This window comes from Lactuca virosa, chromosome 3, assembly GCF_052849685.1.
Source record: "Lactuca virosa cultivar CGN04683 chromosome 3, Lactuca_virosa_CGN04683_v6, whole genome shotgun sequence".
In the NCBI taxonomy this organism is placed as follows: Eukaryota; Viridiplantae; Streptophyta; class Magnoliopsida; order Asterales; family Asteraceae; genus Lactuca; species Lactuca virosa.
In genome coordinates this window covers 302,692,508-302,719,343 of record NC_136428.1, presented here as the reverse complement: position 1 = coordinate 302,719,343, position 26,836 = coordinate 302,692,508, and the positions used below count along the sequence as shown (strand labels likewise).

The 26,836-nt window shown below is 35.7% G+C and overlaps 1 protein-coding gene and 1 long non-coding RNA gene across 2 annotated transcripts; both read right to left on the bottom strand.

Annotated features, from left to right (window-relative positions):
• Window positions 1-1,021: 1,021 nt before the first annotated feature.
• LOC145167302 (uncharacterized) lies at window positions 1,022-4,691 on the bottom strand. Its single transcript, XM_079086466.1, has 5 exons — window positions 4,382-4,691; window positions 3,823-4,000; window positions 2,412-2,694; window positions 2,127-2,236; window positions 1,022-1,278 (listed from the first exon to the last, which is right to left on the bottom strand). The coding sequence occupies exons 2-5, from the start codon at window positions 3,973-3,975 to the stop codon at window positions 1,252-1,254; spliced, it is 573 nt and encodes a 190-aa protein (XP_078942592.1). The 5' UTR covers window positions 3,976-4,000; window positions 4,382-4,691; the 3' UTR covers window positions 1,022-1,251.
• Window positions 4,692-13,898: 9,207 nt separating this feature from the next.
• LOC145163020 (uncharacterized) lies at window positions 13,899-14,424 on the bottom strand. Its single transcript, XR_013739510.1, has 3 exons — window positions 14,375-14,424; window positions 14,101-14,281; window positions 13,899-14,021 (listed from the first exon to the last, which is right to left on the bottom strand). It is a non-coding gene; the product is annotated as an uncharacterized LOC145163020 (long non-coding RNA).
• Between the last annotated feature and the right edge of the window lie 12,412 nt (window positions 14,425-26,836).

The window sequence follows — 26,836 nt, the reverse complement described above, 5'->3', positions numbered from 1 at the left end:
CATCTTAAGATAATCTGATTTTGATGTTAACAACCATGTATTTATTTTTAACAATAATGACATAACACCATACGAAAGCAAGGTCAATGAATCAACCACAGACCAATCAAGTTTATTATTAGGTTTTGATAAAAGAATTAGAACAGGAAGGCCTAAATAACTTGTCATTTGTCACATAGGCTAGTGTGCAGGTGAGACTCCGACAAACTTGCATGGCTACTTTCGATGGTAAGGATGACTAAATGAGGACATCATTGTTTCAATAATTAAGATATGAAGAGCAAATACATGTTACAAACTGAAAATTGCACTGTCTATGAGACTCAAAATAAACCAAGCATGGTTTTTATATCATTAAAACTAAAAGATAAAAAAAGATCCTAGAGTTTGAAAGCTTTTGGCTTTAGATTCTCAATAGTTTTTGTGCGTTTCATGTAATATGGTCAAAGTTATTACAAATTTCAGTGAACAACATGATTACAATATCCTATTTTATAAATACTTTAACAATTAGATTATACAAAAACACGTTTTATTGATATAGTTCAACTTTTATATAGCAAAACCAAACCAACCCTAATAATCTTTTCCAAAAAGAAAAAAAATATCATGCCAACGGTTTTTCAAAATGATCAAATTGTTTTTAGTTTATTTCACACCCCAACAATCCAATACAAGACCTTGTATTTGGTTTTATCCTTTGCAATTGTAAGAAATAACCGGGTAACTAGTCCATGAACATTGCATACTTTCATGTTTACTGCCACACTTGTTTTTAACCAAAATAAACTCCCATATATATATATATATATATATATATATATATATATATATATATATATATATATATATATATATATATATATATATATATATATATATAACCAGATATGGGAGTTTAACCAAAATAAACTCCCATATATATATATATATATATATATATATATATATATATATATATATATATAAAATTAAAAGAACAAATCCAAACACACATTTTTATGTACAATTAAGAAACCGGTAAAACCAAAAACGATTTTTACCATTTAATGAAAATTGGAATAAAAAATAAAGAAAGCAATTAAAGTATCAATCTTTGTATTTTACCATTTTGCCCATGAACGAGTGTTAAAGCCGTTCTTATGTGCTTCTATCTTCGCCTCCTTTCCTTGATCATCGTTCATGGCAATCAATGACTTTATATATTTTAATAATAAGTCATTTATGGTGAACTCAAAAGGGATATCAGGATCAAGCCATCTCCTCAAAAACCATCAACTACAAAGCACAACATACTTTCATCATTTTATTGATTTACTCACTTAACCATTTTTTTAAGTGATTAAAACATTACACTTCTTTTGACCATTTAAGGAAACAATTTTCCTGATACAAGGTTTTTATAAAAAGTTAAAATTAAAAAAAAATTAAAAAAAAAAAACATTTTATTGATTCCGGGTATACTTCTTTTGACTGTAGAAAAACCCATTCATTTTCGATTTCCCAGTTGAAAAAGTTAAAATACAAGAAAGCACAACATTCTTTAAACATTTTATCAATTTAGCTACTGAACTATTCTTTTTTATTCGAGTAAATTACAAAAATGGTCCTTATTTCAAGGTTTCATATCAATTTTGGTCCATGGGATCTAGAAATAAGGAGCAAAACTAAGAAAGATTTCAAGCTTGGTAAAAATCAGAAAGCACAGGGACCATTTTTGTAATTTTACTCATTTTATAGTTTCTAAATCGAGAATAAATAATAGTTCAGGGACTAAACTATAAAATGGTAAAACTACATTGTGTCATGTATTTTGCCCTGATTTCAAAAGCAGGGTAACCAGGAAAATGTTTTTTTAAACAGTCAAAAATGATAATGGTTTAATTCCTACGAAACATATGTTAAATAGGCTAAATCGATATAATGATTAGAGTACAAGGGCTTTTTCGTAATTTGCGTTTGTTTTTACTCATTTAATGTGGCAGTGATGAGCAAAATAAAGAAATGTTAGTTGGACTTGTATGGTCAAAAAAGTTAGATTTCAGATGTGAATTTAATATGGATCCTAAAATAAATGATTGACATTGAACTATTAAAAGTCAAAAGGATAAATAAAAAAATATTACCTTGGAACAAACTGGACATGTTTTGCTTCTCTCATTCCATTCATAGATGCAACTTAAGTGATAATGATGCGCGCATTTGGTAATTATCCGAGGATTTTCAGTCGTATATTCTACAAAAAATAACTTTTTTCACGTTACTGACTGGGGAACATTTTGACCTCCAAAGAGCATTCTTGTCTTTTTGCATAATAGACGAGAGAGTGAGCCCATGTCCCTCAAGACCTGCTCTATCTAAATCATATGGGACCCACAAGAAAAAGAAAAAAAAGTAAAAATATTTGTTACCTTCGAGACATATCGGGCAAACATCCTCATCATCTACGGAAATAGTGTTGAGTTTATCGGATGCAGGCATCAGAGGGGTAGCTTTTTTGGAGCCCTTTTCACTTGTTGTTGACTGAAGGTTGACCGGTCCTGGTCCCCTTTCTTTTTGATGTCTCATAAAAGATACACCGGTAGATCCAGATGAACTGCTTTGTGCAATTGTAGGTTGTGAAGTGCTTGGACCTTGATAATAAGGCCAAGCCATGCTTTCCATTCCTCCTCTTCTTCCAAGAACAGCTTCACACTTTTTCAGAAATACAATCCAGGGTCAAAATTTACAAATTACTATGGATTAACAAAATTTCACCAAAGATTAAGGAAGTTTAAACAGTCAATCTTTAATCTTTTACACACAAGTTAACCGCTTCCGCTTGTCAACTACACACATGTCACACACGTTATTGATATTAAATTTGAAAACTCCAAGGGTTTGCCATTTATAAGTCAAAACACATCCTTTTTGACAAAACTAAGGGGTCACTTTATATCATATGTCATAAATTGCAATTAAAAAAGCAATATACATCAAAATCTAAACATGTGTAAATGCATACTAAGGTTTTGTTTCTTTTTTACTTAAAGGGCTTAATGGGGATATGATTTAATCATATGCTATCTATGGATGTTTCTTTTTTATTTAATCTTTTTTGAACAATTAATAACGTAAGTCATGACTTTTTACAAATTTCGCATCGTTTACTTTTCCTCCCATTTCCCCAAGCCTGCCCATAATCTTTTCAAATGTTGTAAACCATCAGTTATCCAAACAACAATCAATGAAGAAGAAAAAAAAAAAAAAAAAAAAACCTAAGCTATGTAAAAGGCCTCAAAATGCATAAGATAATTAAATTTATGAATTCCAAGAAAACAAATAAGATCCTAAAATTGTACAAAGCAACATAAATATAAAGTTACAGACGAATCTGTTTGAAATACTTGAAGATGCATATGATTGTATTTAAGAATTCTCATCAAAAGCAAAAACTGTATCTACATGATGCTCTTATTATAGCCCTGTGAGTTATATATGGAAGATACAAATAATTTCCAAACAAGAGTCATAAGAATAAAACTCAAGAACTTTCTGATAATTAGTTCAAGAATTCTCACCACAACCACATTAAAAACAAGATATTTATAATGTTAGATGAAGCAATTAAAAGGATCTAAAGATAGGTACCATAATTAGATGAAACAATTCTCATCAAAATCAATTTTTTTTTGTAAAATGATATTCTAGGGAGCCAAATTTGAGGTTAAAAACCATGAACACTAGAGTTATACACAAGGAAATATACGAATTTAGTTATTTTTAGTCATATAGTAATTGAACACGAATAACAATTAAAGAATGTAAACTGCATAAACTTACCTTATTGGTCAAGTCCTGTAGGAAGGAAGCGAAATTTGCAGGTGCAGTTCTATTAACCACACTACTGGAGTCTTGAACTTGTTCCAAGTCATCTGAGTCTACACTTTCATCATCAGGCTCTGGGGCACGAAAACAGGAACACAAGGATCCCATATTGCAATTTGATCAGTTTAGATCTCTATAAAAGTGTGAGTTAAAAGTAATGTCATCAAAAGCCATCATAAACAAACTGTAATAACACAGGAATAAGCCAACTAAATGGACTATAAAAAGCTAAGAAAAGAAGAACAGAGGTAATAACAACATGGAAATTGAGTATATCTTAGGGTTTAGGCAAAAAAAAAAAAACCCCCCGAACTTTAACACATGATCGATCATTCCAAATTCGATAGAAATTTGATGTTCAAACAGAAAATCAAAGCAAATAATGGAAATACCAACGTAGAACTTGGAATTCGACCGTCAACGCCGATTCACAGAAACAAAAACAGGATCCCACATAAATAGCCATCTTATTTTGCGGAAAATTGACATAAATTCGAATTTTCTAAAGTCTCACCTTGTCTAAGCTAAACCTCGCGATAGGTAATCTAAACGATTGAAGAAAAGAACGGATTATGATAATTATAGAGAGAATGAGAGAAGGTAGAGAGAGAAACGGATGGCATATTGATCAGCAGTCATTAAAGGGAGTATTGATAATAAAAGTGATAAAGGAGAATTGGCTTCAACGTTGGACTGAAAGCGACCCTGTTATTTTAGAATCTTCAATTGCTCCGGTTGTTTCATCGGAAAATAAGGGATTTGGGTTCCCCTAACAATTTGCCGATTGAATGATTGATTTTCCAAAATTTAAGAGAATATGTTTCGTTATTACACAATTATGAACTCAATAGTACGTGTTTGACAACGCTTAATTATTTAAAGTTAATTTTTTATTTTTTCAAAAACAACTTACAAGTTACAACTTAACTTTTATCATTCTTGGCATGTATGACATTTAGTGATGAGTTATAAAACCGAAAAACCGGACCGGAACCGGAAGTAGTATAACCGGAAAATGCATAAACGGTCTGGGTATTTATTGGGTTCCAAAATTATTAATATCCGGGTACCGGGTATTTCGGATATGGGTCCAACGGGTCCGGGTTATCTGGGTTTTTTGAACCGGATATGTTTAAAAAACCGAAACCGGGTTTAGTGGGCCAAGGAACCGGTATAGGGTAAAAGAACCGGAACTGAAGGGTTGTCTATTGTGATCGACATTCGACAACTCTCTTTTCTCTTGCTTGACGACTCTCTTTTCTCTGCTCGACATTGAAAGGATCCTCATCTGTTTGTGATAATCATTAAATAAATTCAATCTCGTTTTTTTTTTTGCCCTTCTCTGTGATCGACGACAACAACTCGTTTTTTTGGTCCTTATATGTGATCGACGACAACAACAATTCCTCTCTGTGATCAACAATGGTGGACAATTGGATAGATAACAATGAAGATACACAAGTAAGTGTCAAGAATTTTGATTTCATGGCTTGTGAAGATACACAACTCGTTTTTTTTTTGCCCTTCACTGTGATCGACAATGGTGGACATTCAAATATTATGTTATGTACTGGAATCAACTATTGTGATATTTGTATTTCAATCGTAGCCTTGGAATCTGAAATGTTAAAAGGGCAAATGGTTATTTCATCCCATTCAAATGAATTAAGTTCCAATCTTGATTTTGTGCACAAAAGTTACAGTTTGACCTTTTTGGTCAAACAGTTTGATTCTGAAAGTCAAAATGCAACTTTTCTTTCTTGAAACTTTAGAAAAGAAGAAAAGGTATAAGAAACACGTGACATATGCTTATCAATGACTTTCTGTTAATCCACAATTCCACATTATACCCCTAACATTTTTCATAAAGACTTGATAATCAAAGGATAGAATTGTCATTTGTCATTTTAAATTCATAAAGTTGCATAATACCCACTTACCCGGCATGTGCTTAGTTAACACATTGTGTTTTATCTAAATCACTGATTAAGAGATGGCCTAATACTTTCAATTAGACCTGGCAATTCCAGACACGAATACACGAATCTGTGAGAGACACGACACGGCACGAATACACGACACGAATACATCTTAAAAATTAAGATAAAGCTTATTTCTCATCGTGTAATCGTATCGTGTCAAATTCGTGGCTGACACGTTTTCATGACACGAATACACGAATTGTCAGGTCTTTCAATGTCATTTTACCTTTTTCTTTAAAGAATCCCATTTGATATACTAGTTTGGTGGAAAAATAACGCATATCGTTACCCAATTCTCTCGCGGATGGCAAAAGGTATAATTTTAATTACTTATATTTTTTATTATAATGTAGTATAATTTAACATTATATGTTTATGTTATTAGATATTTTGGGCATTCAAATATCTACCGTAGCATCCGAGTCCGCTTTTAGTACAAGCGGTCGCATTGTCCGCACCTATAATAGAGGCCTTAGTTTGCACCCAAGATTGGGTAAGGAAATCAAATAAGGAAATTAAATCATTGTTGACAACATCGAAGACATTTTAAAAGATGATGACATAGCCAAAGGTAACAAACATTCATTTTATTATGTAATAAAAAATGTTGGTTATATACTCACTTTCGCATTACTTTTTTTTCCGATATATATTAGAGTTGGAAGACGCGATACGCACCCAAAATGGAAATGGAAAAAGACCGATAGATATTAACGACTAGTTTTTAGCTTTTTTTTGTTGATAAATGATTATTGCTTTGTAAGTTTTTAGTTTGGTTGATTATTGTTTTTGAATTTGAATCAAAATTTTTGAACTTAAATCATTAGAACTTGATAAATGATTATTGGTTTGGTGATGTTATTGTTAAACGAGCATTCATTCAAATTAAAATTGTTAAACTAAAAACAAAAATACATGACTTTCTTCCATGAGACTACTTAGTCTAACATTCAAAACAATTCAAATCAAAATTCTTAAACAATTAAGAACAAAACAATACGTGTTCCTTGACCATCTTATCTAGTTAACACATCTTCAATCTCTGTACATAAAACAAAAATAAACATATTTCGTATTGAAAAAAATGTTACCAAATAAATTAAAAATACAAAGCTTATTACCTAACTATATTATTCGGATTTTTGGCACACGAACAGAAATGATTATTAAGACTACTTGTACCGTGTCTCGATGGATCGGCTTTAAGTGTAGTAAAGCAATACTTACATTTTGCTTGCCTTCGTTCAACCCCATCATCTTCTACTACCCACAACATATCAAAGTGTAGCCAACATGTGGACCTCTCCTTTAATTTCAAGTGTTAAACAAATAAGTAAAAATAATCTACGTAGATTTAAAGCATGCAGAAAAATGAAGTATCAAAGAGACAAAGACATACTTGATTTTGGGGGTTAGCTTCCATGAATGCTTTTATAAAGAAAATTTGTCTTGCTTTTATAAAGAAAATGAAGTATCAAGGCCCTATTTATAATGAGAAGTTATGGACTTGTGGTGTGTGGATATATTGATCTCGAGAGATGCAAAAGAAAAGTTAACTTTTATGTTCTTGTTTTTATAAAGAAAATTTTGTCTTCTTTCATTTATGTTCATGTGAAAAGTGGTGAAAGGAAACTAAAGTTTTAATAAAAGAAAAAGTCAATCCTTTGCCTAATAAATGGATCCAACCACTTGAATCTGATATGTTGTCTAATTAATAAAGTCAGTGCCAATTTGCCATATTCCAACAACATTATCTTTTCCATTAATTGTCATATTATGATATTAAATACAATATTAGTACTTTAATCGTGAATCTTACCTACGATTTTTAAGAAGTAATAATGTAACGTTGCAAAAATTGCAAATAAGAGCAGGGGTATTTTTGGAAGTTTTCTTATTCCGATTCCAATCTTGGGTTTCCGGTTCCAATGTTCAAATTTCGGTTCCAACCAGTTCCATACCCACTTTACCCGGTCCGATACCTGGAACCGAACCGGAACCGGTTTCCGTATACCGGTCCGGTTTTCGGGTCTTATAATCCGTCAATTCCGAGTTCCAGGTTTTCCGGGTCCGGGTCCAACGGTCCGGGTTTGGACCCACTTTCATCCCTAATGACATTTCCACCCCAACAGCTAGTTACAACACCACTACAAAAATTGACATATGTTGCACAAAAGAATTATAACAATAAGTTTTACACGACATGTTTTTCTCCGCTCAAGCTCAAAGTATGATAAACAATAATGATTTAAAATAGTAATATTTTTTTATTTGTACATATTTGGTCACATAGATTTTTTTGGGGAAAATGACACATATGCCCTATGAAGTTTCTAGGGGTTACTCTTTTAGTCACTTAACTTTTTAAGTGAACAAATTTGGTTTTGTCGGGCCCAATATGTCCTTTTTGAGAAAACGAAGCGGTAACCCGGTTACCCCTTATGCCAGCTCACTTATTTTTATATTTTAATAAATTAAAAAAATTAAAAGGTCCCACAACATCTGAATCTCTCTCTCTCTCTCTCTCCAACAACCCATCTTCTTCTTCCTGTAAAGTAGTCCCAGATGAACAAACCCAGATTTACTCCAGCTTCCCCCTAAAAAAATTCTAGGTTTAAGTTTTTCCCACTTCCGCCTCCTTTGTATTCGCACCTCCGATTCACGATTCCTCAACATTCTTCCCTTTCGATCGACTGTTCATTCTCCATCTTTCTACACAAACACAGGGATCTATCTGCCATCACCACCTCCGACGATCCATAAGTTCAGTCAAACGCGAAGCCACTGTCCTTCGCTTGTTTTATATTGAAATCAGTATGACATTCCTCTCGTGAAGCCTAGCCCTGATCCTCCTCCGGCAACACCACCTCGATAAAAGCCTTCCGCCAGAGTCGTTTTCCTTTAGCCCTTCTCCTCTGCCAGCGCCATCGTACTCCAGCTCTTGGTAAGCTCTGTGAACTCAGCCTAACCCTATCTCTATACTTTGAATCTGTAACGCCCGTGTTTCTAGGCTAGGCATTAATATTGATGTGATAGTCTAGGTTAACCTTTGTAACTCATTTTGAAGAAATGAAAAGGAATTATGTGAATATTATGTGAATTATGTGTTTTATGCTTAATTACTAGGATTTAATTAATTAAGAATAAAAATGAGCGTCGAAAATAAATATTAGATAAAGCCGATATCTATTAAGAAAGTTGTATTGGTCGTGACAAGGATTACGGATATATAAAGAATACCAAAATCCGAGTTATAACGAAGAAGTTATGACCTGTCGAAGTTTCGCGACAAAACCGGCACGGTGCCGAATGTCGTAAAAAGTGAGTTTTTGATAAACTACTTTTTAGCCTTAGTGATCTAAACGAAAGTCGTAGTGTTCGTCAAACCGAGAGTATGTATAAAAAGAACGCCCAAATCTGACTTCGTATGAGGAAGTTATGATTTTTCTAAGTTTCAGCTTAACAGTAGACAGCTAAAAACTCGAATTCGAGTGATTTTTAGCCGACACAACCTAAACGAGAATCGAAGGTCTCGTCAATAGTAGTACAACGGTAAAAAGACAGACGAAAACGGACGTCGGATGAAGAAGTTATGAATTTTTAACGGATTTTCTGTCCCGGTCTATTAAAAATAATAATATAAAAATTAAAGTCAAAATTAGCCGACGAAGTCTAAACGAAAGTTGTAGAGCGTATATTTACCTACGCGTGCATATAAAGAACGTCAAAAATGGAGCCCGTATGCGAAAGTTGTGGATTTTAGAAGTTTTTGCACATAAATTGAGAAAATTTGCATAGTCATGCTTCGGCCACGTCACCTTCGCTCCATGTGCGCCACGTGTCCGAAACTGCTGAGTCACCGAGGCCAGCTGGCGAGGCGTGTCGCATTCCCTCGCATCTGAAGTGCGGTCCAATAGGAGTCCGACGTGTGCCTTCTCCTGACGTGTCCGAGCTTTGTATGGTGTGCCACGACTCCGAACCTCGGACCTAGACCTCGGTCCAATCATAAGCCCACACCTGGACCCTCGCATGTGCGAGCCATCTGCGTGCCTTCGCCTCCTGCTGCCACGTGCCCTCGCTGCTGACTCACCCTTCTCGGCCGACCTTCGGACCTCGCCTATAAATACAAGGCTTGCGAGATTACCCGGGTAAAAATTGGATTTTTGCCATTTTACACCCCTCTTTCAATATCTTTATCATTTTGACTTCCCCCAAAGCCCCGGTATTATACCAAACACCCGAAACACGTCCCGAAGTGCCCGAGAAGCCCGAGAAATTTATCTTTTCGATTTTGAAGTCCAACCCTCGCAGAGCCCGGTTTCTCAATAAAACTCCCGGTTTTATTAGAAACGATCGTTTTAGGAAACGAAGTGCTGCCCGATTATCATTAAATCAAGTGAGTGTGTAGTTACTTTCACCTTACACATAGATATGAAGTATTTTATATAAAATACGTGCTCTGTGAATATATATTGTTTGTTTATTTGAGATGGATGTTGAAGGAATGATTTATACAGGTGTCTAAATAATTTAAACTGTATATGTATTTTTATCTACAAAAATGTTGGGTAAAACATGGGTAGATGAAATAGTGGGTGTGTGATGAAAGATGGGTTGGATAAATGAGATGATCAGTGATATAGATCATGAGTTGAAGGTGAGTGGTGAATTATGAGAGAATCACTTACCCAAACGTTGGCCCCCGTCATTCAGCAAAGTATGGATGACAACCATGGACTATTCTAGATGATTTGTGGAACATTAGCAGGCTCGCAACCTGTAAGTGTGTGAACTATATGTTCATCAGTCGTACTCTAAAAACCCATTGACATGTATGGCAGGGAGATTCCTGTGAATAATACTATCGATAAATAAGAGCTATGGACTTAGCACATGTTGTATAAACCTTGGCAGCTATGGACTTAGTGCCTGTTATAAACCCTGGCAACTATGGATTTAGTGCCTGTTGTATAAACCCTGGCGACGATGTGACTTCGTGCCTATTCCTTAGGATGAAACCTTAGGAATGAGTGGTAGTTGACTCTTGGGGTAAATCCTTAAGAAATAAATAAGATAATGGGGTTGGGGTAATTTGGTTGATTGTTGATGTTTAAGCATAATAAATTTATTTATTGTGGGTTGAAAACCCTATATGCTCACCAGGCTTCCAAGCCTGGCCCACTCAGCTTTTTATATTACAGGTAGTGGACCCCGAGCATAGTCGGATGATGATGATGATGAGTGATTTTTGGATTATAGGCCAGTAGTTGTAAATAACTGTTGTAAGGCTTATAATGTCTTGTTTATGCTTTTGATCTGTATCGGAACATGACATCCCGAGGTTTTGTTATAAAATGAAAATATATATTTCTTAAAGAAAGGACATGATAAATTTTTATCATGTTTTGTTTTGGGAACAAATTCCGCAACATCTTTTAAAAGGATTAATCTGATTTTATTTTAAAAAGCATAAATTAAATCGGTCTTTTCTGGCAGAGAAATTAGGGGATGTCAAAGAATCGATTTCATTTTTTTTATAACGATACAACTGAATCCTGGTTGGCCTTCTATGTAAAGTTCTGGTTGAAGTTTTTACTTGTAGAGAGGTCCATCAATCTGCTAAGCCACATATGAAGTATACTTACGAGAGGATGGGTAGAAAAGAGAATTCGTCCCAAGAGAATCCATTCGTAACTTGTTCAAGGGCAATTTTGGTAATTTAGTTATTTAAGTTTGTTAGAAGTTCTCTTATAGTCAGTGAGGAGGTTAGTTTTTATCATCGGTTTTCATTTGGAATATTAGTTAGGAGACCCTAGCATCTCGAAGGGGGCTACTGAGGTCTTTCTTATGCTCTTGTAATCTTTTGGTTATTGAAGGACCAAGATTAACTTCAATCTGGTGAAGAAGATAGCGGCAGGTGCAAGCCTGCCATTTTGTCCATGGAAGTCACCTTTGATGCTCTGTTCCTCACACGTATTATGTTCCTATTCTTTTTTCTTGATTTTGTTCTAGATCTGGGTGTGATTTTCCTCTTCTGATCTTGAATAAAATTTAATAATGGATGGCAGAAGATGTTGGTGGTGAACAAAGGAAAATACGGGTGGTGATTGGTTTATGGGTAACAATTATTCAATTGAGAGAGAGAGAGAGAGAGAGAGATGGGTGGGCCCCAAGTTTTGTTTATGTGTCCCATAAACCGGCTAAAACAAGTAAAGGGGACTACAAGGACAGGTTGCCCACAACTTTGGGATGAGTTATAAAACCGAAAAACCAGACCAGAACCGGAATCGAACCGGAACTGGAACCGGTATAACCGGAAAATGCTTAAACGGTCTGGGTATTGGGTTCCAAAATTACACTTATCCGGGTTCTGGGTATTTCGGGAATGGGTCCAACGGGTCCGGGTTATCCGGGTTTTTTGAACTGGATATGTTTAAAAAACCGAAACCGGGTTTAGTGGGCCAAGGAACCGGTTTAGTGTCCAAGGAACCGGTATAGGGTAAAAGAACCGGAACTGAAGGGTTATCTATTGTGATCGACATTCGACAACTCTCTTTTCTCTTGCTTGACGACTCTCTTTTCTCTGCTCGACATTGAAAGGATCCTCATCTGTTTGTGATAATCATCAAATAAATTCAATCTCGTTTTTTTGCCTTTCTCTGTGATCGACGACAACAACTCGTTTCTTTGGCCCTTATATGTAAACGACAACAACAAGAATTCCTCTATGTGATCGACAATGGTGGAAAATTGGATAGATAACAATGAAGATACACAAGTAAGTGTCAAGAATTTTGATTTCATGTATTGTGAAGATACACAACTCGTTTTTTTTTGCCCTTCACTGTGATCGACAATGGTGGACATTCAAATATTATGTTATGTAATGGAATCAACAATTGTGATATTTGTGTTTCAATCGTAGCCTTGGAATCTGAAATGTTAAAAGGGAAAATGGTTATTTCATCCCATTCAAATGAATTAAGTTCCAATCTTGATTTTGTGCACAAAAGTTACAGTTTGACCTTTTTGGTCAAACAGTTTGATTCCGAAAGTCAAAATGCAACTTTTCTTTCTTGAAACTTTAGAAAAGAAGAAAAGGTATAAGAAACACGTGACATATGCTTATCAATGGCTTTCTGTTAATCCACAATTCCACATTATACCCCTAACATTTTTCACAAAAACTTGATAATCAAAGGATAGAATTGTCATTTGTCATTTTAAATTCATAAAGTTGCATAATACCCACTTACCCGGCATGTGCTCAGTTAACTCGTGTTTTTTTTTTATCTAAATCACTGATTAAGAGATGGCCTAATACTTTCAATGTCATTTTACCTTTTTCTTTAAAGAATCCCATTTGATATACTAGTTTGGTGGAAAAATAACGCATATCGTTACCCAATTCTCTCGCGGATGGCAAAAGGTATAATTTTAATTACTTATATTTTTTATTATAATGTAGTATAATTTAACATTATACGTTTATGTTATTAGATATTTTGGCCATTCAAATATCTACCGTAGCATCCGAGTTCGCTTTTAGTACAAGCGGTTGCATAATTGATAGTTACCGAACAAACTTGTCCGCACCTATAATAGAGGCCTTAGTTTGCACCCAAGACTGGGTAAGGAAATCAAAGAAACCCATTGTTGACAACATCGAAGACATTTTAAAAGATGATGACATAGCTAAAGGTAACAAACATTCATTTTATTATGTAATAAAAAATGTTGGTTATATACTCACTTTCGCATTACTTTTTTTTTCCTGTATATATTAGAGTTGGAAGACGCGATACGCACCCAAAATGGAAATGGAAAAAGACCGATAGATATTAACGACTAGTTTTTAGCTTTTTTTGTTGATAAATGATTATTGCTTTGTAAGTTTTTAGTTTGGTTGATTATTGTTATTGAATTTGAATCAAAATTTTTGAACTTAAATCATTAGAACTTGATAAATGATTATTGGTTTGGTGATGTTATTGTTAAACGAGCATTCATTCAAATTAAAATTGTTAAACTAAAAACAAAAATACATGACTTTCTTCCATGAGACTACTTAGTCTAACATTCAAAACAATTCAAATCAAAATTCTTAAACAATTAAGAACAAAATAATACGTGTTCCTTGACCATCTTATCTAGTTAACACATCTTCAATCTCTGTACATAAAACAAAAATAAACATATTTAGTATTGAAAAAAATGTTACCAAATAAATTAAAAATACAAACCTTATTACCTAGCTATATTATTCAGATTTTTGGCACACGAACGAAAATGATTATTAAGACTACTTGTACTGTGTCTCGATGGATCGGCTTTAAGTGTAGCGAAGCAATACTTACATTTTGCTTGCCTTCGTTCCCATCATCTTCTACTACCCATAACATATCAAAGTGTAGCCAACATGTGGACCACTCCTTTAATTTCAAGTGTTAAACAAATAAGTAAAAATAATCTACGTAGATTTAAAGCATGCAAAAAAATGAAGTATCAAAGAGACAAAGACATACTTGATTTCGGGGGTTAGCTTCCATGAATGATTTTATAAAGAAAATTTGTCTTGCTTTTATAAAGAAAATGAAGTATCAAGGCCCTATTTATAATGAGAAGTTATGGACTTGTGGTGTGTGGATATATTGATCTCGAGAGATGCAAAAGAAAAATTGACTTTTATGTTCTTGTTTTTATAAAGAAAATTTTGTCTTCTTTCATTTATGTTCATGTGAAAAGTGGCGAAAGGAAACTAAAGTTTTAATAAAAGAAAAAGTCAATCCTTTGCCTAATAAATGGATCCAACCACTTGAATCTGATATGTTGTCTAATTAATAAAGTCAGTGCCAATTTGCCATATTCCAACAACATTATCTTTTCCATTAATTGTCATATTATGATATTAAATACAATATTAGTACTTTAATCGTGAATCTTACCTACGATTTTTAAGAAGTAATAATGTAACGTTGCAGAAATTGCTAATAAGAGCAGGGGTATTTTTGGAAGTTTTCTTATTCCGGTTCCAATCTTGGGTTTCCGGTTCCAATGTTCAAATTTCGGTTCCAACCGGTTCCATACCCACTTTACCCGGTCCGATACCCGGAACCGGTTTCCGTATACCGGTCCGGTTTTCGGGTCTTATAATCCATCAATTCCGGGTTTCGGGTTTTCCGGGTCCGGGTCCAACGGTCTGGGTTTGGACCCACTTTCATCCCTACCACAACTTGGTTCCCTCATAAAGCCACGAAAAAACTTAAGTGACTAGAAGGGTCAACCCTAAAAAATTCATGGGCTATATGTGTCGTTTTCCCTTTTTTATTTCATATTTGTCCCTTCAACTTGTTTAATTGTAAATATTTAGTCCTTAAGATTGGCTACTCCAGGTAAACCGGAATATATGACTAAATAGAGTAATATATTTCTCACTTTGTACACATTTAGCCCTTAAAATTTTTGTACACATTTAGTTTTTAATATTTTTTGTCGCAAAATAAGTCCTTATTGTTTTTGTACACATTCAATACTTATGACCGGTTTTTTTAGATTTTCTCACGGCATCCTACGTGGGACAATCATTAATGAGGTGTTCTAGGCTTTTGATGTTTATGGTCACCGCGATCTTAGTTGTTTGGTTGCTTAGGTCTTGTACTTCATTTTGGTATTGTGTTTCGCTTAGGTCTTGTGTTCCGAATTTCGTAACTTCTTCATAAGATCTCGGATTTTCACGATCTTTATATCCACGTATTCGTATTTGTTGCGTTCCGAACGTCGTAACTTCTACATACGATCTCAGATTTTAACGATCTTTATATCCACGTTGTAACACCTCGAATTCTAGATATTAACATGTTGACCCTACATGAGAATTATTTGCAAAGTTGGTCCCATGTGGCATTTAAATGAAAATTCGGACTCGATCACGTACGTTAGGCGTACGTGGCAAAGACTTAAACCTTAATTTTTAGGGTTTGGACCCTATTTAAACATCCTTAACTCATTGATACCTCTTCATTCTTCAGCCTCCACCTCCATATTCGACCCTAACTAACCATAATCCATTTTTAGCATCCTTGAGCCATTAGTGTGTGTTTTGGTGTTCATAAAGGAAGGAGAAGGAAATGAGAACATCTTGGAAGCTTGGAGAAACCTTGGATCGGGAAGTTTTGTCCCCAAACAATGGTGTTCTTGAGTATGGCACGCTCTAGACCAAATGAATTGTCTTTTCAGACATTTTGGAGTGTCTAAGGTCATAAAAATGCAATCTTCGTCATTAGTTTCCTTCCATGCATGGGTTATAATGCCTTAATGAGTTAAGAAGTTGGAGTTTTTAGTATTGAGCACTTCCTCGACATGCAAAGTCATAAAGCTGGAAACTTTATGACTTAAGATGTTATTTTGGGACTAGATCTGCTTTTGGTCGAAGGGACTTAATGAAATAATCCCTTAAACGGAAGGAACGCATTCAACCAGCGTACGTTGGGCGTACGCCACACGTACGCGATAGGAGCCCCAATCTTGGATCTTGAGTATGCTAAGCGTACAAGCTGAGTACGCTGGGCGTACTCAGCTAAGTCAACTCGGCTGACTGTTTGACTTTTGACCTTTGACCATATTTTGACCAAGTTTGACCTAGGGGTATTTTGGGTATTTTGAATTGTATTTGAGTTTGGTCATTTTACAATGTATAGGTGACCGGTAGAGTTGATATTAGGAGCAGTTTCCTGTTCAACTATCTTTTCAGACTGAGAGGTGAGTTTTCCTCACTGTAATTATGGATCGAATGCACCAATACCGGCCTCACTAGGTTATGTGCCCTGGTATATAGGATGTTGTTATGTTGTAGTGATCTGTTAGATATGTACCCCGGTATATAGGATGTGTTACGCGGTAGTGATATATAGATCTGTCTGTTTCATGTTGCCTGTTGATTGTTTATATGTTTATCTATTGCATATGTCGACATAGTATGGCTTAGGGTTGAGGCTTTACTGCTATGTGCGTGAGCCAACAGACCGCGGGTAATCCAACCCCAATGGTTGTGGACCTGAGGGTATGCCAATCCGATGACTGATTGGACCCATTGTATAGTAGCATTCTAGTCTGATGACTAATTGGGTCGGGGTAATCCAGCCATGATGGTTGTGGACCTAAAGGTATTCCAGTCCGATGACTGATTGGACCTAGCATGCATGATTGCATATGTTATATATGTTCTGTGTGGTACTTTGGAGGAACTCGCTAAGTGTTGGCTTACAAATTCAGTTTACTGTTGTAGGTACTTCAGACGGTCGTGTAAAAGTGAAGGAGTGATCATGCACATCCTCTTGGTTTTTATGATTTTGGATTTTGGGATACTCTAATTGTGCTATTATTCTTGGAAACAATGTTTTGTAACTATTGTGGTCGTTGGATTGGTTTTGAAAAAATTGTGAATTTTACTCTGATTTTTAGGACGTTACACACGTGTTCATATTTGAGTCTACTACAACTTTCGTTTAGATTACTCTTGTTAAAAAGCAATATATTTTTACTTACGATCTTTATATACATTCGGTCTTTACGAATATATGTATGAATGTGTTATTTATAGAACTGTAAGTCAAAATATATTACTTTTTAACAGGGGTAATCTAATTTGTTTGGTTGGTTAGGTATTGTGTTTTGAACGTCGTAACTTCCTCATACGATCTCATATTTTAACGATCTTTATACTCACACATTCGCATTTAAGTCTACTACAACTTTCGTTTAGATTACTCCCATTAAAAACTGTTATATTTTTACTTACAATCTTTATATACACATATTCTCTATTGTCACACCCATGGCCGAGGCAGCGGAACATGCCAGGCTGTGCGACTTAGTATATGGATTACAGGCGATTGGATACATAGCACAAGTACAACAATAACAAAACAGTAACTGTATTTCATCTAGAAGTTTGAATACGAGGTTTTTACAGATAATAATAAAGTACATAGATTGCCTTAAACAGCTAGGCAGATACAAAAAAAAAACTAGAAAAACTAGGTCGCCCGAAATCCATGACTATTCCATCGTCTAATATGCTTGTTTAGTGATTTCCTGGGAAAACATGTAGTTTTGAGGGTCAGCAAAAGGTTGGTGAGAATTGTAGGTTTTCTAAAAATGACCAAAAAGTATTTTCTTTGTAAGTAAAACCATGCTTAAGATAAGTTTATAAAGATCCTTTAAAGAAACTTTGAAAACCAAAAGGTGTTTTTCCATAAGTAAAACCATACTTATAACTGTTTTTGAAGTGGGAGAGAAACCAAATCAATGGTTTGTAGAGATACTATCAATGTTTATAGTGAGTTCTATAATCGGGCTATATGGCTAGAGTACCATCTATGACATTTCATTTGACGTCGAAGCGTTGATAAGATAAATATCACCCACTTCGATTTGTCGTCCTGGTTGTAACTAGCAACTGCAGGTGGGGGTGTCAACCCGTATAGATTTATACATTTGTATCTCACTCCGAATGATTAATAGTTATAGTAGAAAGGGTCTTCTAAGTATTTCTACCTAGGGAAATGAATAGCGTCTCACTATAAAAGCCACTGACTAGTGTATACGAAAAACTCCCAGCCCTAACTTATATGTGGATAAGTAACTAGGCAAAATGATTTATGTTGCATAAAGTTTATAAAAGACGAGTATGTTCGATAAATATATACGTAAAAGTGTACAATACTCGCTTAAGTAAGTGGTAAATCACATAGTAGTGATCACATGTACATGTATAAATTACAAGTTATAATATTTACAACTTATATATATATATATATATATATATATATATATATATATATATATATATATATATATATATATATATATATATATATAAGTTTGAATACTACAAAGGTGATAAACTTTTATGACATTCGATTTATGACATGCAATTATCACATAAAATCATAACATTTTTGTAGTAAGCAACATATGTTCTTTTTGACTAGCTATTTCATTTTAAACAACATAACATATGCATATATCAAGTTTAAAACTAGTTTATGTGTAAGTAATATGGTACTTGACAAAATAACCTTTTATAACTAGATATAAGTTGGTAAGTGTTTTCATAAGCAAAATATGATATTGCACATGTATTTTGCCCCAAAGTGTATAAAAACGTAAAAAGAGAGGCCGTAAACACTCACCTTAATGGATGATCTTTAGTCTAGACTCGAGAATGTGATCATGTTCGGGAAGCACCGCAAGATAGCACGAATATCAATGAACTTTGATCTAGTTGTTCGGAATCAATACTCACGAAACAAACAATAAAAATTCAAGACTTGGTCTTAGAATCATCCCATAAAAAAGCAGCAAGAGGTGGCGACCAAGTGGTGGTGGCTGAAGGGTGGTTTAGCAATGGCAGTGGGCGGCTCCAACAGCTTAGCTACTTCTTTTCTTTTTTGCCCGACATCAAACAACGAAGGGAAGGGTAGGAGGAGGAGGAGGGGGGAAATGGAAGGTGGCAGGGGCATTTGGGTGGTGGCTATTAACGAAACAGAAGAGAAAAAGGGATGGAGTGGCGGTGGTTCTCGGTGGTTAATGACCTCCTCCAGTGGGTGGTTCTTGGCCGGAAAAAAGAGCAAAGGTGAGGAGGAGAGTAAAGGATGATGCTTGGTTGATTTGTATGATGAAATGGGGAGGCCAAGGCTTCGATTTATAGCCTCATGCAAGCTTGCAAGGCCAAGCAAGCACCCATACTCTTTAGGTTACCCAAACACTCCAAAGCACCATGCTTGGTACTAGGAGGTGAGGGAGTAAGGTGGTGATGGAGGGTAGACATGATTATGGCCAAGAAAAGGGAGAATGGGTTGATTTCTTTCTTCATATGCTAGGTCACAAAGGCTTGGTGATGTCATCTTTCCCATAAAGTCCCTAAAACCGTTCTAGATTTGTGTGCCAAGATCCAGATGTCTAATATTTTTTAGAAAGTACTGAATGATAGAGTTGAGTACACTGGTTCTAGAAACCCGAACGGATTAATTTTTTGAGTTGTAGAGCTTCGGGAAATCGCATTTAATTGACCTGAAACATCCGATTTTTCGACTTTTGCAAATATTTTTACTAAAAATATTTTGAGTATGGAATTAAATAATAGACCATAACCCGAGTCTAAAAACATTCTCAGAATTTCCATCTGAGGTGTGCAAGTGGCTCAACGGACCGAAACAGTTGATACAGTTTAAAGAAAATCAGTATTATACTGGTTTGTTTTCTTATAATAGTCGTATCTTTTGCATATGAGCTCCGTTTCGGACTCAGGTGAATGTGTACTACGATACTAAAGTGTTTACTTTTCTTACAACTGCTTAATAAAAAAAAATTAATTTCTCAGATGTATTAACTAGGGTTACAGTTTGTGCTTTATGATTCGTTTGAGATTTTCCATAATTGGAAGTAAGATACCATCTCGTATCTTATTTTAACTGTAATGACACTATTTTTTTTTTAAATATGCATTAAGGCCCAATAGGTTAGGTTACAAAGATGTTCGCAGTGAATTGATTGTGTATAGTTTTAGACCTAAATTCCAGGATGTCACATTACCTCCCAGTTAAAGGAATTTCGTCCCAATATTATTTTGTTCCACTAGTAGAGGGAGCACCACTGAAGAGTTGTGGGTACTTTTGTTTCATCTGATCCTCGCGTTCCCAAGTAAACTTCGGCCGTCTACGAGAGTTCCATCGGACTTTTACTATAGGTATGCAATTTTGTTTGAGGCTTTTGATTTCTCGATCCATGATCTCCACCAGTTCCTCCACGAAGTGAAGTTTAGTGTTGATCTGGATCTCTTCAAAAGGAATAACAAGGTTCTCATCAGAGAGACACTTCTTGAGATTACACACATGGAAGGTATCGTGAACTTTGTTGAGTTCTTGAGGTAGCTTGAGTTTGTAAGCCATCAGACCAATCCTTTCCAGGATTTCAAAAGGTTAATGTAACGGGGATTTAGTTTACCATTTTTTCCAAATCTAATGACACCTTTCCATGGTGCGACCTTTAGTAGGAAACTGCCTCCTACTTTGAATTCTAGGGGTTTACGTCTCACGTCAGCATATATTTTCTAATGACAACGTGCGGCCTTTAATCGTTCCTTTATCTGGACAATATTTTTCGTTGTTTCATGAATGATAGCAGGACCAGTAAGTAGAGTATCTCCAACATGCTTTCTAGCTAGTTGAGTATCTCCAACATCTGTCCAGCATATCGGAGAATGTCATCTGCGTCCGTACAAGGCCTTAAATGGAGTAGCCTTTATGTTAGAGTGATAACTATTGTTGTATGAAAACTTAACTAGCAGTAAGTGAGTATCCCATGCATTACCGAAGTATATCACACAAGCACAGAGCATGTATTGTAGAGTTTGTATCATTCTTTCACTCTGTCCATCTGTTTGAGGATGATATGCAATACTCATGTCTAGTTTGGTCCTTAAGTACCTTTGCAATGATTGCCAAAATATGGAAGTGAATTTGCTATCTCAATTTGAGATAATAGATATTGGCACCCTGTGTAGTCTGACTATTTCCTTAAGATAGGTCCTGATGAGTTTCTCCATTTTTTCAGTTTCTTTGATGGCTAGGAAGTGGGCGAACTTGGTAAAATGGTCAACCACTACCCAAGTGGTGTCATAACCATTTGAAGTTCTTGGAAACTTCATTATGAAGTGCATGGTTATCTGTTCCCATTACCATTCCGGGATTAACGGTTGTTTTAGTAGACCAGATGGCTTATGGTACTTTGTTTTGACTTTGGAGCAAGTCAAGCATTTACTGACATATGTAGCAATCTTTGCCTTCATGTTGGGCCACCAATAAAGCTTCTTAAGATCAAGATACATCTTATGAGCTTCATTTAAGACTAGACTCTAGACTTCACCAAACTTTGCGGGTCCAAATTCGGTTCATGAAATATCGTGTTTTGTCTTCCTTGAGGTTGAATTATTTGTCCATTCCTCGTAGGTTTTCTTTTATGATATTTTCGAGTTTGAGAACTTCTAGTTGTGCGTCTCAAATTTGGGTGGTGAGATTGGAGTGGATTGTTAGGGTTAGAGTCTTTACACGAAGTGGCTTTGCTCGTTCTTTCCTGCTTAAAGCCTCTGCTACGATATTCGCTTTACCAGGATGACAGCGAATTTCTCATTCGTAATCATTTAGAAATTCGATCCACCTTCGTTGTCTGATGTTGAGCTCCTTTTGATCGAAAATGTATTGTTGGTTTTTGTGGTCGGTGAACACGACACACTTTGTTCCGTATAGGTACTGTCTCCAATTTTTTTAAGGAAAAGACTACAACTACTAATTCTAAGTCATGGATAGTGTAGTTGGTCTCGTTTGGCTTAAGTTGTCTGGATGCGTATGCAATGACTTTATTTGGTTGGCGTTGTTGGTGCCTTTCAATCCCTTACTTGTTTGATCTTCGTGGAATCGACATGAATACCATTGCTACTGGCCATATGGCCGAGAAAATTCACTTCATTCATCCAGAACACACATTTAGAGAACTTTTTGTAAAGCTTCTCCTTCCTTCATAGTTCTAGAATTAATTGCAAGTGTTGGCCATGTTTTTCCTTAGTTCGTGAATATTTTAATATGTCATTGATAAACATGATCACAAATTTATCCAAATAGGGTTTAAACACTCGATTCATAAGGTCCATGAATACGGCTGGTGCATTGGTTAGTCTGAAGGGCATAACCAGAAACTCCAAGTGACCGTATCGAGTCCTGAACACCATTTATGGAATGTATGATTCTTGAACTATGCTTTGATGATATCTGGATCTCGGATCGATCTTCGAGTAGTAGCAAGATCCTTGTAGATGATCAAATAGGTCATCGATCCTCAGGAGTGGATATCAGTTTTTGATGGTGAGTTTGTTCAACTCTCGATAGTCGATGCACATCCTGAACAATCCATCCTTCTTTTTTATAAACAATACCGGAGCTCCCCATGGTGAGAAGCTTGACCGAATAAAGCCTTTGTCAAAAAGTTCTTGGAGTTGACTGGAGAGTTCTTGCATTTCCAATGGAGCCAGATGATAAGGAGATCTTGCCATTGGTGCTGCAGCCAAGATTAGGTCGATTCGAAATTCAACCTGTCTGACTGGAGGTACTCCAGGAAGATCATCTGGAAATACGTTTGGGTTATTGCACACTTGAGGAATTTCTTTGATTTCCTTACCCTTGCCTTGCATATTTACCACGAGGGCCAAGAAATCGAAACATCTTTTCTACAAACACTTTATCGCCTTCATGCAAGAGATGACTCTTAGATTCTTTCTTGATTTATCTTTGTAAATCATGAGGGATTCATTGTTGGGTAAGGGTAGTCGAATGGCCTTTTCGTAGCTTAAAATCCCTGCTCTATGAGGTGATAACCAGTCCATTTTAATGATTACAATAAACTTCTAATGGTCATAGGCATTAGGTTGACATGAAAGACGTGGTTATTCAGGCTGAGAAGGCAATTGGAGAGTATTTCTAAAGTGCTTTCTAACTGGACGTTTTCTACTTCTACCGTGTAAGCTTTTTTAATTTTGCATGATTTATGGTTTATCATGCTTCTAAACTTATGGGAATTAAAGCTTTTATCGACACCAGTATCAAATAATACGGAAGCATAAATATTGTTGATAGGAAACGTGTCAGTAACCATAGTTGGTTCCTGGAGAGCATCTCCAGCACCAATCACAAATGCTCTTCCTTAGCCACCCTAATTCTTTAGTTTTGGGAATTCCTTCATAAAATGCCCTAGTTGATTGCATTCGTAGCAGTCACGACTTCCTCCTACAGCAGGGGTTAAGCTTGTAGTGGTTGGGGCCCTTCTTCAGAACTTAGAGGTGTGATCTCTCAAGTTACAGTTTGTGCAAACCATATCCTTGCAATATCCGACATGGTGGAAATTGCACTTGGTACAATGGGGTAATTTCCCAGTGTAGGACTTGTATGGGGTGGGAGTGTTTCTGATTGCGGCATAAACAACTACATGTTCTGTCTTAGGGTTTGTGATGCTTGAAGTTCCCTTTTGACTTTCCATGGAACTTTCATCTCGTACTCCCCGTCTGGTTCTTTTCCGTTTGCAGGGTCATGGTACCCTCACGGATACACTACTCAATCAATTGATATGCCAATTGCTTAGCACTATCAAAGGTGGTGGGTTTGGATGCAGTAACCAAATCTTGAACTGGTGAAGCTAATCCCAAATGTACCTTTCAATCATTTTATATTCTGGGTTCACCATCCCCGGACAATGGTTTGCAAGATCGTTAAATCGGGAGGTGTAGGAAGTCATCTGCGATCCTTTGATAGTTAAGATTCCAAAGCTCTTATTCCAGAGCTTGGAATTTTTTTCAAGGATAATACTCCTCGATCATCATTTGTTTTAAGGGTTCCCAACCCATGGCATGAGTTGCATCGGTTCCTATGGACTTGGCGTGATCATTCCACTAAGTCAAGGCGGGATCCATTAGAGTACAAGTAGCATCTTTGACTTCGCAGTCATCAGTGCAAGAACTGATGTGAAACACTGCCTCTATTTTCTCTATCCAGAGGGATAGAGTGACAACTCCTTTTGTGTTGAAGAAAGATCTGGGTTTGCAGGCTAAGAAATCCTTGTGTGAACAGGATCTGAAATTGTTTTGGTTAACAACTGGAATACTGCCACCATTTCTACTATTCCAGGATGTTTCGTTCTGGGCAGCGTCATATGCAACTAAGGCTGTGGCAATCCCTTATGCAAGCAGAGTCTGCATTTGTGTGAGATCCATTTATAATGTTGGGGTTGTAGGATTGATAACTGGTGGGGTTTCGGTTGGAGTTCCTCCAGAATTTAGAGTTTCTTCTATAGTTGGGGTTACCGTTTGTACAACTCTTAGAGTGACTTGGGGAGTTGGTGGCGGACGAACTCGCGGACATTTTCGCGATGGCATCGTGCTAATATGTTCAGACAGACACGTTAAGTTGTTTTACACCGTTTAGTCATAAACAAGTATGTATGAGTTGTATTTTATGATAGTGTATTAGTGTAATTTGTTCCTTAAATCCTACAAATTTCTAAATGATAAAGAGTGCGATCGATTTCTGAAATCCTACAGATTTCGAAATGATAGAGCAAGAATTGAAATCGTACTGATTTAAAATGATGGAGAGAGAATTGAAATCCTTCCATGTTTTCTTTAACTGGTTTCTTATCTTCGATCGTTCTTTTCTCTTCTTCAGATTCCTCCCTTTTAGTGGGTTCTTTAGATGGTTCATCCTCGAAAGTATCCTTGTCATCTTTGGAAGATAAGGGAGAGAGAAGTTTGGAGACTACTGAACGATCAACAGGGAACTATGGGTTTCTCTGCTATGAAGCTAGCAGAGCTATTGGTTCTTTGTTCTTCTTCAAATTTAGGTAAATCAGGAAAACCTGGGATAACATATTTTAAGTGTTTTTATGATTTTTAAAATGTATGTGTCATTTTGGAGTTTATATAATCATTCTAAGGTACTAGGTATCTGCATCGAATCTTGAGAGCATTCTTCAATCTCTAAAACTGTCAACCATTGTATTATGTCAAACACCTTGCTCAAGGTTGGTTGTGCACCGGCCCGACCATAAATAACATAGGCGTGCGTTCCAGGTTTATATGTAGTATGAATTATGTACATTATTTATGATTTTTAGGTAAATCAAGAAAACCTAGGATAACATATTTTAAGTGTTTTTATGATTTTTAAAATGTATGTGTCATTTTGGAGTTTATATAAGCATTCTAAGTAACTAGGTATCTACAGCGAATGTTGAGAACATTCTTCAATCTCTAAAACTCTCAACCATTCTAGTATGTCAAACACCTTGCTCAAGGTTGGTTGTGCACTGTCCTGACCATGTACGTTCCAAGTTTATTTGTAGTATGACTTATGTACAATATTAACCGTCATCGAGTTGTTTGACCTAAATGACTGAATTTGTAGTTTTAGTTGAAGGTATGTTAAAATTTTATTAAGTGTTCTCATCGCGGGTCAGAGTATATATATAACTCTTATATTTATTGTTGGTGAGGTTTGCAGTATTATTAGTTTTTGTTTTGTACTCCAAGACTATCTAGTAAGGATCAGCCAGGTGTGAAGTACCGTAGGGCAAGACCATTTTAGCATATAGCAATTTTGAAATCGAGCAACCCAAGCGATAGTTTAAACTTGACACCTCCCGTAAGTAGTCGAGAACTAGGGTAATTAATAATAATACTTTTATTAGGAGCCTGTAGAGATAGTTGTATTCCTCTTTCGAGGATACGAGTTCTCTATAGTCAACTTAGCTTTGATACCAATCTGTCACACCCCCGGCCGAGGCGGCGGAACATGTCGGGCTGTGACGACTTATTTCATGGATCACATGCAATTAGATACATAGCACAAGTACAACAATAAATAAAACAGTAGTTGTATTGCATCTTGAAGTTTGAATACATGGTTCTTACAGATAATAATAAAGTACATAGATTGCCTTAAACAACTATGCAGATATAACAAAAAACTAGAAAAACTAGGTCGCCCAAAATCCATGACTATTTCATCGTTTGAAATGCTTTTTTAGTGATTTCCTAAGTATACATGTAGTTTTGAGGGTCAACACAAGGCTGGTGAGATACAGTTTTTCTGCTAGAGTAGTAGTACTGATACTTTAAAAATGACCAAAAAGTATTTTCTTTGTAAGTAAAACCATTCTTAAAAATGAGTTTGTAAAGACCCTTTAAAGAAACTTGAAAACCAAAAGGTGTTTTTCCATAAGTAAAACCATACTTATAATTGTTTTTGATGTGGGAAAGAAACCAAATCAATGGTTTGTAGAGATACCATCAATGTTTATAGTAAGTTCTATAACCGAGTTATACGACTAGAGTACTGTAACGTCCCAAATATGAGACCAAAATTTTTTCATTTTTAAATTAATAA